At 58.6% G+C, this 13,790-nt stretch overlaps 1 protein-coding gene across 9 annotated transcripts in view; it reads right to left on the reverse strand.

Moving 5' to 3' along the window:
- Nucleotides 1–13,790, reverse strand: part of COL16A1 (collagen type XVI alpha 1 chain) — a 57,921-nt gene that overhangs the window by 9,142 nt on the left and 34,989 nt on the right. For 7 of the 9 annotated variants that reach the window (XM_037500951.2, XM_037500950.2, XM_037500949.2 and 4 more), the window contains 16 exons: nucleotides 12,542–12,589; nucleotides 12,297–12,329; nucleotides 10,104–10,220; nucleotides 9,979–10,020; nucleotides 9,802–9,888; nucleotides 9,079–9,123; nucleotides 8,220–8,264; nucleotides 6,543–6,596; nucleotides 6,012–6,065; nucleotides 5,426–5,479; nucleotides 3,902–3,946; nucleotides 3,738–3,791; nucleotides 3,449–3,484; nucleotides 3,040–3,102; nucleotides 616–687; nucleotides 356–409 (listed from right to left, as the gene is read on the reverse strand). In XM_037500951.2, the coding sequence (XP_037356848.1) occupies nucleotides 356–409; nucleotides 616–687; nucleotides 3,040–3,102; nucleotides 3,449–3,484; nucleotides 3,738–3,791; nucleotides 3,902–3,946; nucleotides 5,426–5,479; nucleotides 6,012–6,065; nucleotides 6,543–6,596; nucleotides 8,220–8,264; nucleotides 9,079–9,123; nucleotides 9,802–9,888; nucleotides 9,979–10,020; nucleotides 10,104–10,220; nucleotides 12,297–12,329; nucleotides 12,542–12,589 (903 nt within the window). The remainder of the gene's footprint in view (nucleotides 1–355; nucleotides 410–615; nucleotides 688–3,039; nucleotides 3,103–3,448; nucleotides 3,485–3,737; nucleotides 3,792–3,901; nucleotides 3,947–5,425; nucleotides 5,480–6,011; nucleotides 6,066–6,542; nucleotides 6,597–8,219; nucleotides 8,265–9,078; nucleotides 9,124–9,801; nucleotides 9,889–9,978; nucleotides 10,021–10,103; nucleotides 10,221–12,296; nucleotides 12,330–12,541; nucleotides 12,590–13,790) is intronic. The other 2 variants (XM_037500954.2, XM_037500952.2) reach the window with 2 other exon arrangements.

Below are 13,790 nucleotides of genomic sequence, written 5' to 3' on the forward strand. Positions count from 1 at the left end.
AGTTTTCCTTCAGGGCACAGAAGAGGGTTGACTTTGATGTTCTGCCCTTTGCCATAATCCCCAGGTTCAACACGCTCCCCATGTGCATCTTGCTCTTCCCGACATCTAGCCTGGTCTCCTGCGTTGCCTGGATTCCCTGTCCTGCCTTGGGTGAGGCCCCGCTCATCCAACATGGGTAGGGGCACCAGGGGAAGTGGGAAACCAAGGGGTTCTGGGGCCAGCAGGGAGGTGGGGTGTGGGAGATGCAGACTGAGGGAAGGTATGGGAGGGCACTTTAGCTGCTTTCATCAGGGTTCCCTTGACTTTGGCTTTTGGACGAGAAGAAGGGGGTACATTTCTGGGCCCATCATCTCACCCTCATGCCAGGTTTGCCATCCTTCCCATCCAGACCATCCAGGCCAGCTGGGCCCTGGAAACAGGAAATCAGCATTTCTGCATGTCTGTGCTGGAGTCCCAGGAGAGGGGAGACCAGACCAACCACCTCCCCCTTATTCAATCCTCACCTCATACCAAACACACACAGGTGCATGCACATGTGTGTGCGCGTGCACACACACACACACACACACACACATACCTCTGCACTCCCATTGGGCTCAGCGGGCACACACTCACCTGGATCCCTGGAGGTCCTGGTGGCCCAGGGGGACCAGGCAGGCCTGATGGGCCTCGAACTCCTTCACTGCCCTGGAAATGAGCCAACAAAGTCAGCAGGGCTTGCCCCACCCTGGTGCCAAGGTCTGGGCCACCAGCTCTGGGGACCCTGGAGGTAAGGACAGCTGACTTCTGCCCCTGCTCTGTCATGGCTTAGCTGGATGCATCCACATGGCACTCCCCGAGAGGCTCTGTCTTCATATGCAAAGCAGTCCCTTCCCTGCACTGCTCCTTGAGGAAGGACAAGGCCCTTGGGTCCAGCCTCTTCCTCAGGGCTGCCCCGGGGTGGGCATGGCAGGCGCTCAGGAGTGTGTGTGCTCACTGAAGGTGTGTTCATTTCACATCAGGCCTAACAAGGCGCTCAGCACGACGTGTGCTCTGACTCCCCCAGATGAGAAAAGGGTGGCCCTGTCCTCAAGGAGCTGGCTGTCCACAGGCTCCCCATGATCATGGGCAATGCATCGGCCCACATGCCCTGTGTGAGTTACGGGGCCCCGGGGGTTCAGAGTGGGAGCGGCTCACTCTGGCTGGGTCAGGATAGGGGTCACAGGAGTGTCTCCAGATGGAGACTCTGAGGGTGGAGGAGGAGGGAGGGGCATGCGGGAGGGAGGATAAAGGTAAGGCAGTGGCCTTGTGGCTAGCCTAGCCAGATGTCTGGGGAGCCCTGTGATGGTTAGAGGTAAGGGAGATGGGGCAGGGGACAGAGCCAGAGAAGTTGAGAGTCTGACTGGAGGCCCTGAACATCATCTTAAACATGACCAGACATACGTGTGGTTTTCAAACTGCACTTCTCAGAGCCCTGGGGGGTCCCGAAGGAACCTTAGAGCTAGGGACAGGAAGTGGGGCTCAGAGGGTGGGACTCCAGGACCCCTCTGCTTGCCTTATCCAGAGCAGCTCCACTTACATCTGTCGCTAGATTGAGGGTTCACATGAGCTTTTGTGTGGGGGAATAAAAGGCTTGGGGACTGCAGCATAAAGTCTGAAACCCACTGTAATAGGCACTGGGGAGCGATTGATGGTTAAAAAATGGAGTGATGACAGATCTGCAAACTAGAGTGTGTACTGGAGAAGTGAGGGCAGGCAGGCACATTGATGAGGAGGGCTGCCGTGTTCATCCTGGGGTGGAGAGGGTGGCTTCCCTGGACCAGTGACTTGCTAGAGACCCAGCAAGGGGGAAAAGCACTGGGTGGCAATGCAATGCCACCAGCTACCAGGTGGGGTCAGCACAGCCCCAGGAAATGTCAGCCCCACAGGGAGGCTGGATAACCCCTGGCCAGAGGTTTGGGATTCTCCTCAATGACAGGCCTAAGGACAGCAGGCAGCCCTGGGGTAGAGGGCTGGCAGAGGGCTCAAGGACTGCCCACGGGTCTCCAACAAAGAAGGAAAGGAGGTGGCGCCCACCGCTGCCTCAACCCCAGCCAACAGGCGCTGACTGGGGAGGCAGCAAGAGGCCTGGGGGCTTCTCTGGGTTGAGAGGGATGTTTCAGCTCTGTAGCTCTCTCTGTACAATCCTGAGATGTCCCGAGCCTCTCGTACCTCAGTTCCTCCCCTGAACAGTGGTAAGTTAGGCCAAGATGGCCTTCTGTGAGGGTCTCCCGGCTCTGAAAGGCTGTGCTGTGTGCTTCCAGAGGGAAGTGCTCCTGTGAGGCCACAGGCCTCCTGCCCCCCTCTCCCTACGCCATGATTCCCCCCATACCCCAAATCCAGAAGTCAACCTTGGAGCCTCTTACACCGCTCTCTTACATCTGGGGTCCAGAGTTTGGACTGAGTCAGGGATGCCATCCCCAGGCCAGGGCAGAGTAGTCTCCACAGCTTATCAAGTCAAATGCAGGGGTAGTGACTTGCTGCTTCTTCCCCGCCTTGTCACAGCTGCCCTGGCTTGGCCCTTGGGGACAACCTGAGCATGACTTCCCAGGGGCCAACACCCTCTGGGCTGGTTGGTTTCTTTCTACTATTGTCAGAAACAGGAGGCAAACACTCCCCAGAGAAGCTCCTGCTGGCTGGCCTCAGGTGCCCAGTGCTGCCCTCCTTTCCTCAATGGCTGGCCTCACCTTGAGGGGAAGAGGCTGGCCTGGGCATTCCCATCACCCACCTCTAGCTACTCCCACCTGTCTCCTCCCCTGCCACCCTGCCATTCCCCATCTCCCAACAGGAAGCAACTTCCCTGCACAGAGGCCAATGGGAATCCTGGGCTCAGCTGCCATTCCTAGGCAGGAATGGCACCAGGTCCCTGTGGCTGGCTCACCCTGGAGGTCTCACTCTCCATCCTTGACGTGACTGAGTCAGTCCTCAATTCCCCTAAGGCCTGATGCAAGGCCTGGGGCAGGTGCTTGGGGGCGGCATGGCACAGATCTGTGACCATGCCCAACTCGGGGCCCTGCTCACCTTCTCCGCTTGGGGGCCGGGTGGGCCAGGTGCTCCAACTTTGCCTGGGAATCCAGGGAGACCCTATATCAACAAAGGAGCAGGCAGCGATGAAAGTGGGCCTGGAGAGGGAGTTCCCTTTCCACTTCCTCCTGCATGTGCTTCATTTTGCTAACAGGATGCATTTTGACTTTCTAGAAACACCACCCAGGAGAATTCTGTCTGGCTGAACTACTGGGCTGGAGCCCACCCAGGAGGCCCTGATTTCCAGGTCTTGGCTCCTGGAATTAGGCCTGGCCACCCAGGCTGTCCCTCGGGTGCCTCTTCCCTACCCCCCCCCAGGTCCATCCTTTTCCAGGCTGGCCTGGTCAAGCCTGCCCCACCTGAATGGGGTCACACAAGACAGAGCTGGCTTTGTGTCTTCACTCACCGGTGGGCCTGGAAAGCCTGGCTGGCCTTGAAATCCCTAAGGGAAGAAACAAGGGACAGTTTGCTGTGCTGCCCGCCCTTTCCTGCCTGGCTCTCCAGGTGGAGAGAGTGACAGGACCTTCACTCCAGCCATGGGACCTTCCCTTCCCTTTGCCCAAGATGGCCACCAGATGAGGCTCTGGGCATGAGGAGAAAGGTGACGACTCAAAGATGGGGGGGCAGGGGCTGGGTCCCCCACATGACCATCCACTGTCATCACAATAGCAAGCTGGGTCCTGGTGGTCACTCACCTGGTCGCCCTTCTCACCCGAGTTCCCTTGGGGTCCTCGCTCTCCTCGGGGACCCTGTCATCATAGAAAGTGTAGCTGGAACTCAATAATCTGCTTTAAGACCCCCAGGCAGGGCCGAGACCGGGAGTTCAGTGTCCACATGCCCCTGCCCCTCCTTTACTCACTGCTGGCCCTGGAGAACCTGGGAGGCCTTCGGATCCTGGTGGGCCCTGGGGAGACAAAGGAGCAAGACCAGTTACTCTGACTGGGGGAGATGGGCGATCAGGGGCCGGGCACAGTCGAGGTGGGGGACGTGGTGAGACACCCTGCTAAGCCACCAGGACTCCTCCCCCTCTCAGGCTTCTCCTCTCTTGCCTGAGAAACTGAACCAGCCTCTTAACTCGCCCTGCCAACTCCTGGCTCTCTCCAGTCCATCCAGTAATGGCTGCCATATTCTCTTCCTGCAGCACAGCGCAAATAATGCCCTCCTGCTCTGAAACTTCCCGTGGCTCCAAGTGAATGGGGTGCACTGCCACCAATGCTAGGTTTGAGGCGTCCTGCCAGTTGCCACCAACTAACTGCTCTTCCTACTTCACTTCCCTTTCCTTTTCTTATCTTCCCCTTGCTTGGTCCAACCACTATTTCCCAAACACTCTATGCAGCCCTACCCCTGGGCCTTTGCACACCTATCCCTTTTACCTAGAATGCCTACCATTCCCCCACCCCTTCTAGGTCTCTTGAAATCTTACCAAATCATTAGATGATGTGAAGTTATCCCCATGGTGGCCCCACCCCTAGCATCTCCCCCTAAATTTCCCAGTAGAGCTAACATGTGGCCCCCTGACCCCTGTTCAGGTCTCAGCTCAAACACCACCTCCCCAGAGGAGTCTCCCCTCTACCTAAGGACATCCTGCAAATCAGCCCAGCCCCCCTACCCGCTCTACTTTCTCCAACAGTCTTTTCTCCCATAATCCCATGTGCTTATTTACATGTGTGTTACCTGCCTCCCCCACTGGAATGTGAGCTCCATGAGGACAAGGTGTGCAGTTACTTGTTTGATCTTACACAGCGCCCTCAGAACAGAGCGTGGCACCCACGAGAAATATTTGTTACTGAATGGATGCACAACGGGGATGGCTGCATCCCACCGGGACCTTCCTGACACCTGTGAGGGGATACTAGACTAGGGCTTAAGAGTTTGTCACAATAGATTTGGGTTCAAGTTCAGGCTCTACCCCAACTCACTACCTCGCCACCTGACTCTCAGTGTCCTCATCTGGTAACAGCCAGGGTCCTGCATGGCAGGGGCCTGGCCAAGGCTGACTTTGCAAAGGTGACTCTGGGTTCGCCCAGGACAGGCCTGGCCGTAGGGAACCTGAGCTGGAGCCCCAGGCCAGCTCTCCCAGGCCAGCCCCCGCCCACTGCCCTTGCAGGGGGTGATGCTGTCCTGCTGCTGACTGGCCCCTTCCCCTGACATCCTGGCTAGCCTGCCTCCGTGCAACCTGCTGCGATTCTCCTCACAGCCTCCGCCTCTGCAGCACCAGCCTGCACGAACTACTTGAGACACAGCTGGGGCGGCTCAGGGGGCAGAGAAGCAGGGGTCATGCCCCCCCTTCACAGGCTGCTGGCAAATCTCTAGTCAGCAGCGTGGAGGCGGCAGAGGCCGACTCCATTTGAAACCCTCCTCCCTGCCCGCAGCTCAGACTCACCGATTCTCCCTTCTCTCCTGAGGGCCCGGTGTAGCCGCGTTCCCCCTTGATGCCCTGACAAGCCAGCAAAGAGAAGGGGATTAGCCCAGTGGCCCGCCAGTCACAGCGGTAATGTGAGGGGCGGAGACTGCAGCTGGCACCCAGAAGAGACAGCCCTGAGGGCGCTGCTGGGGAGCGGGAGGTGGGCGGCTGTGGCTCCCACCACGGAGGCCCGCAGTGCACAGCAGGAGCACACCCACCGGCTTGGCAGGACTCTGTGTGGTGACACGTGGGCACTGTCTCCAATCCCCCCCCCCCCAGGAGGCAGACCTCAGTCCCCCCAGAGCCTGGGCCTCTCAGAGTGCTCTGAGAATCTGACCCTTGATGTACAGTGACTATAGCAGGCGCCCAAAACAGAGACACCTCTGTTTTGGGGCCCACCCATACTACCAGGGGGGTTATAACTGGGGATCTTCCTGCACAACCCAGCAGAGCCACAGGCTGAAAAGCCTGGAAGGAGGGTGCCCGGGGAGCACTGCCCAAGCCCTGTGCTGCCCTGACCACCCCCAAGACCCTGTAGCCCCAGAGCCAGCATCCCCTTACTCACAGGCAGTCCTGGGGGCCCCATGGCACCTGGGTAGCCAGACTGCCCTGGAGGACCCTGTAAAGAAAGGTGTACAGCATGGACCAGCCCCCAAATGTTTGTTTCCCCCTCTCTGGGCAGAAGTGTGGCCAGAGGCAGAACACGGGAGGGGCCATTCAGCAGGTGCCATCCCCACCACCCCAGTGCAGCCCCGCTGTGGGTCATTTCCGCAAGGCCCAGGCTCCCTTGCTTGTGACTCCCACCACAGGCCTGGGACTGGGGACAAGCACAGCCTGCCCAGGACCTTCAGGGCAGGGCCCATGAAGGCCCAGAACAGAGGACACCGAGAACCAGGGAGAGGCCCTGGAAGGGGTAGGCACCCCTGACAAGGAGGTGGGGCACACGGAGGTCCTGAAGGTATGTGAGGACCCCCAGGGTGAAGGGCAGCAGGGCTGAGAGGTAGAACTTCAGAGAAAGAGCCACCTTCCATCTTCCGGTGGCGGCCGCCATCCCCCAGACCTTCACCCATGCCCACCCCCTGCCGCTTCCTCTCACCTGTTCTCCTTTCTCTCCTGTCAGGCCCCTAAGTCCTCTCTCTCCTTGAAGACCCTTGGAGAGAAAAATCATGAGAAACTGCAGGGGAGGGTGGGCCCCACCCAGGCCCTGTTTCCTCCCCTGCCCTGCAGCTCCTGTTCCCATTCCAGGCAGAGGTAGAGGTGCTGGGAGTCCTTCCAGTGTCCCCAGCAAGGTGGCTATGGGGGTTACCCCAAAAGGGTAACTGTCAGAAGTATAAACTCCCACCTATGGGTGACTCTCAGGAGAATCCCCCACCCCCAGGGAGGGGACACTCAGGCAGGGGCTGTCTGGGGTGCACCTTCAGGAGGGTGACACGTGGTCCCACTGAGGGGCAACTGTCAGGAGAAGTGTCCCCAGAGTGATGCTCGCCACCAAAAGGTATCACCGGACACCCCACACCTACCTGTGCAGGCCCACCCCGTCCCAGCCCCTGATCAAGGCATGGAGGGCGCCCCACAGAGCAGTCCCTGTCACTCTCAGGGTTAAAGGGATATCAATTTCAATCGAAGCCAGAACCACCAGCCCCTACCCCGACTCCTCACCCCAACCCTGGATCCACACACTATTAAGGGGCCATGTCTGCTCCTTCTCCCTTGTGCCCTCACGAGATGGCGCCCAAACCTTTCCACAGCATGAGACAGATGGCCAGACGGACAGATGGCCCCTCCACCCAAGCAAGCAGAAACAGACAGGGTCCGGCCAGGATGGGGACTTGGGGACAGATGGAGCTGTGACAAGGCCGGGCCCTGCTCCCTGAGCCTCCATCACGAGGCCTGGGAGGAGCGAGCCAGGCTGCGGAACATGAAATCCCACACACGGGAGGTTAGTTTCCGTGACCCGGGAAGGAGCAACAGTGAGGACGAGGGTGATATAAACACACTTGTGACGATGACGATGACGAAGGCAGAGCAATTAACGACACCTGGAGGAAGGAGCAGGTCAAGGCCCTGGGCACAGAAGGGCCGGGCCCCACGACACCCAGAAACCCAACTGGCTGGCATCACGTGCCCAGTCTTGGAGCAGACTGGGGCCGGAGCCAAGGAAGAGGAGAGAGAGAGGAGGAAGCCGAGAGTTTCCTCTAGGATGATGGGAAGGTGCAAGCATGGCTGCTTTTAAATCGCGGGGGTGCCCTGGACGGTCCTGCCAAACAGCGGGGCAGCAGACCTGTGCCAGCCTGCAATGTGAAGCCCTAAAGCTCTGGCATCTCTGCCGGGCTCTGTGCCAGGCGCCTGGCAGGGCCCCAAGAACTACTTTCAGCAAATCTTCAGTCAACACCAAAGGTGGGAGAAGCAGGAGGCAGAAGTGAGAAGGGAGGAATAAAGAGGCCCCTAGAGGCACCAGCTTAAAATAAGAAGGTAAAATAGCTCTGGAGGATTTAGGGGGAGTGATGTGGGATTGTGGGAGAGAAAGGGAAACGGAAGGGGGGAGAAGATGAGAGAGAGAAAGCAGGAGAAGGGAAAATGAGCAGAAGTCAGCGCCTGGGAGGATGTCCGCGCTGTGGGGACCTCGGGGGACCTGTGTCGTTAGCTACCCTGCCTGCAGGGGACAACGACAAACACAGTGGAGGAGGGAGGCGCGGCATGACGGGGAGACAAGCAGAAGCCACAGAGACCTGGCTGGCGGGGGAAGGGAGGTCAAGCAGCGCTAGGTTCTTACAGGCAATCCGGGGGAGCCAACAGCACCAGGAAAACCTGGGGGGCCCTGGTGGGAGAAACAGCAGGTCACTTCTCACAAGCACAGTCCAGGGCTGGGGTCATGGTGAGAGGAGGTTGTGGGAGTATTTTCAAGGCAACTGGTAAAAAGACTCGTTGAAAATCCTGGCCCAGAAGACATCTGCTCCTCGCCTCGCCCCAGGAAGAAGGATTCTGCCATCAGCAGAGATGCTAAAGAGCCCCCACCCCCGAGTCAGACAGCCTTCCCAAGCCTCCCCGAGTCTAACTGGATGCCCCGCAGGAGTGGAGGCTGGAAGCTGCTTCTTTCACCCTGCGTGTGGGGCCTGTGACCTGGCCTCCACCTGCCTCAGGCGGGCAGCTCCCTGCTTCTGAGATGACTCCCACCAGCTAGTTTTTATCTCCAAAAAAAAAAAAAAAAAAGTAAGTTCAGTTCTCCCAGTCACTTCTAATTTCCTGCCATATCAACAACACAGAGAATTCCAGGGCAGCCGCCCCTGGCTGGGGCTTTGGAGACTGGTCCTAGAGATGACCCTATGGAGGGACAAAGGGCAGCTCCAGCTGAGCCAGCCCCTGTAGGGACGGTGTCACGGGGGCATGGAGAGACCTGGCCAGCATGCCACAACCATGAGCCAGAAGCCTAGGCCGTCCTGCCCACCGATGTAGACATGGGGATGGGGCAGCGAGGCTGCACCCTGAGGCACAGGCGGGAACACAGGCAATGAGGGTGGAGCAGGCAAGTTCCAGGGATTCGGTCGTGGGAGTCCACAGTCCCCGCAAATACCGTGGGCACTCTGCCCCCTCAGAGAGCATCTCAAGCAGGCCAGAAAACTGCAGATACTTACAATGGGTCCTGGAGGACCTGGGGAACCCCTCATGCCAGGTGGGCCCTGCAAAGGAAGCCAGGGGAGATGGATGGAGGGACTCAGGCCCCACAGAGCCAGAGTCTCTGTGGCCTTCCTCCAAGTTCACCAGCATCAACCGAGGGTGACTAATAGCCAGAGGAGGACCGTTGAGCTGATGTTAAACCTTTCATTCGGCTCATTCAATCATCTAGCATTTACTGAGCAGCTGTTATGTGCCAGGCACTGGTGCAGGTGCTGAGAACACAGCAATAAACAACACGCACGAAGCCTGCCTCGAGGCACGTACATTCCAGCAGAGGGAGGGACAGCAACCAATAGAACAGGCACTGGCACTCAGTTGGGGCTCATAGTTGTGGTATGTCCCTCGACGCAGGGAACACAGCATGTCAGAGGGTGATGAGTGCGATGCAGGGAGGGGGTGGTCAGATAAGTGTCCCCAGACATAAAATGCAACATTTGAGCAGAGAGCTGAGATGGGGACCAGGGACCCAGAACCACAAGTCCAGTGGCCAGGACAGCAGATAAGTTCAGAGCAAAAGGGGTGCTGGGGGGGCCTGAGGCCTCTGAAAGACTCCCAAGAGACATAGAGCCACCAGAGAACCCAAGAGGACATCTGGCAGAAGGGAGACTGCCCCCAGGAACTGAGGGCCACTCAAGCAGACACACCAGCCCCTCGGGGCCCTGCCCAGATGAGGGTCTCACCTCCTCTCCTCTCTGGCCAGGCAATCCCGGAGGACCTGGCAGGCCGGGGCTCCCTGGACAGCCGGGATCTCCTTCGCTGTTGTCACCCTGGAGCAGGGCAGAGATGGTGGCGTAAGCAAGCAGGGCCCTCCCCATGGAGCTCAGGGCAGGGCAGAAGAGGTGGCGGGCCCCACTCACCCGGGGCTCCTCCGCTCTTGGGCGCTCCCGCTCGGCGAAGCACTGTGGGCAGTGAAAGGCTGTCTGTCAGGGAGGCGGCCAGGGGCACCCCTGCACGCAGCTCACCCCTGGGCGCAGCCTCCTACCCGGGCACAGTTGTCGAAGCCTGGCACACCAGGGACGCCCTGGTCTCCTTTCTGTCCTTTTTCTAGGAAGGCTACTGGGTGGGCCGTCTGCTCCTGGGCACAGTCCCCGCAGATGGCCTGAGGAAAGGAAAGGGTTAGAGGAGAGCAGGAAAGGCCGAATGGGGACCCCCACTACGAACTTAGCGGGGCCCCCTGCCTGGCAGCCTCTGCCCACGCCTGCTTTCTCCGTAGTCATATCAGGAGCCGCTGCGGCAGCTTTGCTCCATCCTCAGGGGACCCAATCCCAACAATTGGCTTTGAGTTTCCTCCAGGAAGAAGCTCTGGTGGGGCCATGCCAAAGCCACCTTCCAGACAGCGTGTGGGAGGAGGCGGAGGGGCCTGTGGAGGGACCATCTGTCCCGCCTGTGCCTGCAACCTGCACCCACAGTGAGGACACGGCACGAGGATTCAGGCTGCAAACGCTGGCTCCAAGCAGCAGCTTCTCCACCCGAGGGAGCAAGGGAAGCAGCTGCAGGAGGAGCCCCCTGCCGTCAACCCTCAGGGCTGGGGCCTGCCCTCTTCCCCAGCAGGTCTCTGCTGTCCGGGGCTCCCCAGCTTGCTGGGCCTGAAGACGTCTCAACAAGAGGGTCCCCTGCTTACTTGGGGATTTTAACCCCTTTGGGGTCACAGGCTTCTCTGAGAGTTTGATGGAAGCTACAAGTTCTCTCCCACTGCTAAAAACCAGGGTACAATTTCAGAGGATTGGGGAGGCCCCGAGTCTACCCATGGCATGGCAGAGTGTCCCTGGACCCCTAGGCAGGAGCGCCTGCTCCCACCACCTTCATTGGTCACCACAAAGCCCAATGACAATGGCTGTCATGGACTCAGCACCCATGGTGCCAGCCACCAGAATAGGCCCGCACCCACACTCACACTCAAGCCTGACGCACAGGGAAGCAGGGGCATGACACGCCTTCTGGGGGTGAGGGCCTCGGTGCTCAGGGATGGTGCGACTGTCCAAGGACGTGCCCCCGGCCTGTCTGAGGCCAGAGCTGGCGCCCTGACCACAGATCTTGACTTCCTCTGGGCAGTGGGTGCATGTGGTGAGTGGGGATCCTGGTCAATATCCCTGGGGGGGGGTGCCTCTGACCCCTTTTCCAGACCACACTCAGTTCCTGGTTGGGGCCCTCTGTAGGGCGCTTGTCGGGAAGCCACCAGATGAAATCTTAGAGGGAGAAATCTCAGATTCTATACAATCACTTGCTCAGAGGTAGGACTCAGAGGAATCCTGGCTTGCTTCAAGCCCAGGGTTGAAGAGCTGGGGGTGTTATTACCACACCCCCCTGTGATCCAAACAGTAACTGCTGCTCAGGCTGCTTTTTTTCCTAATGTCCAGAACAGGGGTGGATGGACAGGCAGTCCCCATACTCTGTCCTGACCAGGAGCCACCGGGGTCGTGGGAGGTTCAGGGCCAGTGTTAGAAGCTCATGGCCAGGACCAGGGGATCTGCAGGCCCCTTAAGGGAGGGGCCCCCAAGGATGCCGAGCTGGAGGGGGAAATAATCCAGGTCTTATCTCTAGAGGTGACTGAGCAAGGAAGGGGCGTTACCCTTGGCTCCCAGCTTGGGAGGCTCCACCAGGCCACAGCCCATGGGTGGGGCCCTGGCACAGGCCTGCTCGCCTACCAGACCCCAAGCCCCCTTTCTTGCAACATGAGAATTGCTTCTCAAATCCCATCTCCTCCCTGGATTCTTTTTGGATTCATCAGAGGACCACTGAAGCCTTCCACGCTGCCCTCCCGCGTCATCACAGAACATGCGCTTCGCAGGCCCCTTCCCACCCTGCTTTGGAAGCCGCTGGGCCCGGCCCAGGTGTGGCTGGGTGGAGCAAGGCTCCACAGTGGCTACTGCGGGCAGGATTCCAGGTTGGAGCTGCCGTAGTGTCCACCACGCAAGTACCTTCGCAGGACTCCTACAGTCGTCCAATGAATGAGACATTCATTCCAAACAAACTGTGGGCTTCATTCAGCAGATACTGACAGAGGCTCTATTTTGAGCCAGGCACTGCTCTAGACCCTCTTGGACACTTGCTTGGAACACACGTCCCCACAGAGCGCTCCACTAGCTGCCCTCTCTGTGCGGGGCCACACGGCTGAGCACAGAGGCCCCCTTAGGAGACACCCAGCCAGGTCCTCCTTCCTCCCTCGTACTCTTACCTGAAGCAGACGCCTTTCAATTGGTAAGGATCCCTGCAAAGACAGATGGGAAGGCTCAGGCAGGTGGGGGCAGGGGTGGAGATTTAAGGCATTAAGTGGAAACTTGGGAAGTCACGTGCCACCCAGGGCTTCTAACCTGGGAAGAGGGAGAGAAGAGGGACCCCGACTGCAGCTAAGGGAGCTGGCAAGGCAAGCTCAACCCTGGGGAGGGCGGGGGCTGGATGGAGAGTCTGGCTGGTACCTACCACTTCCAGCCCAGGCTGTCCGGGCAGACCGTTGTTCCCAGGCACACCCTGCAGCCATCAAGAGACACCATGAGTGGACCCCTCTCCGGTCTCATGTCACCCTGCTTTATCCTCAGCATCCCCACCAGCTCTTCCCCTTACCTTACAGAACGGAGGGCCCTGGCTGCACAAGGCTAATGTGCAGTCTTGGCTTAAACCTCCAGACTGTAGGGGAAGCTGAAGAGGCCCAAGGGAGTTCCCACCCTCTCAGCCTCACCCCCACAACACGTGTCAGGGGATGGTCAGAAAGTGGGCGGAGGGCTCCTCTACCAAGTGACTACTGTTTCTGTGCTAAGCACTGTTCCTGATTTCCTCAAGTAAGCATCGGCTGGCTATCTTGGGGAGCTGGGTGTCTACCTTTAAAACCGGAAAAAGAACTCAGAGAGGGTAAGTACCTTGCCAAAGGTCACAGGAGGAGCAAGGCAGAGGGGTGAGACCCAGAGTGAGGACCCCTGGTTTCCAACCTTCTCTTAACCCTCACCCTTTTAGCATCATCCCTGAACGCTGTTTACACAGCAAGGCGGAGGTGTGGGAGCCGGGCCTAGAAGGTGCAAATTCAACTACCTGTATAATGTTGGGCAGGTTATTTGGGGAAACGAAAACTCAGTGCCTCAGTTTCCTTTTCTATAAAACAGGGGTAGTTTGTGGGGAGGCTTGGGAGGGAGGCTCACCAGAGTTGTTTGCCACCCAGACTCTGTTCACCTTGCAGACCCACAGTGCACACTTGCACATTAACTCCTGCAGGGAGGCAGGGAGTGTGTCCCATTTAAACACCCTGTGCCCGACATGGAGGAGGCTTGTCTTAAACACGTGTCAAGTGAATGCACGGCTGCTTGCCCGGCTCTCCCTCGGCCTTCGCTGAGAGCTGGCCTCCCTTTAAGTCCCAGCTCCCAGGAACACCACCGGCCCCCACCAGTCACCCAATTTCAGGCCAGGTTCTGCCAGGCCCAAGATAGACCTGGAGTCAGCCCTCCCCTACCCCTGCCCTGCCCACTCTCTGCATGACCCCCCATGCCCCCTCCCCTCCACCGCACATCACTCAGTCCTGCTCATTCTGTGTCTTAAATGAGTTAATAGGGTAAAGTGCTTACAACAGCATCCAGCACTGAGAAAACACCTTGAACATGTTAATTGTAATTATGCCCTTAAATTATCGTTCACCCCTGCTCCACTCTCCAGTGCCGTGTGTTAGTTCAAGCCTGCTAAGTTG

Source organism: Talpa occidentalis, unplaced genomic scaffold, assembly GCF_014898055.3.
Source record: "Talpa occidentalis isolate TD23 unplaced genomic scaffold, MPIMG_talOcc4v2.1 talOcc4.9, whole genome shotgun sequence".
Classification (NCBI taxonomy): Eukaryota; Metazoa; Chordata; class Mammalia; order Eulipotyphla; family Talpidae; genus Talpa; species Talpa occidentalis.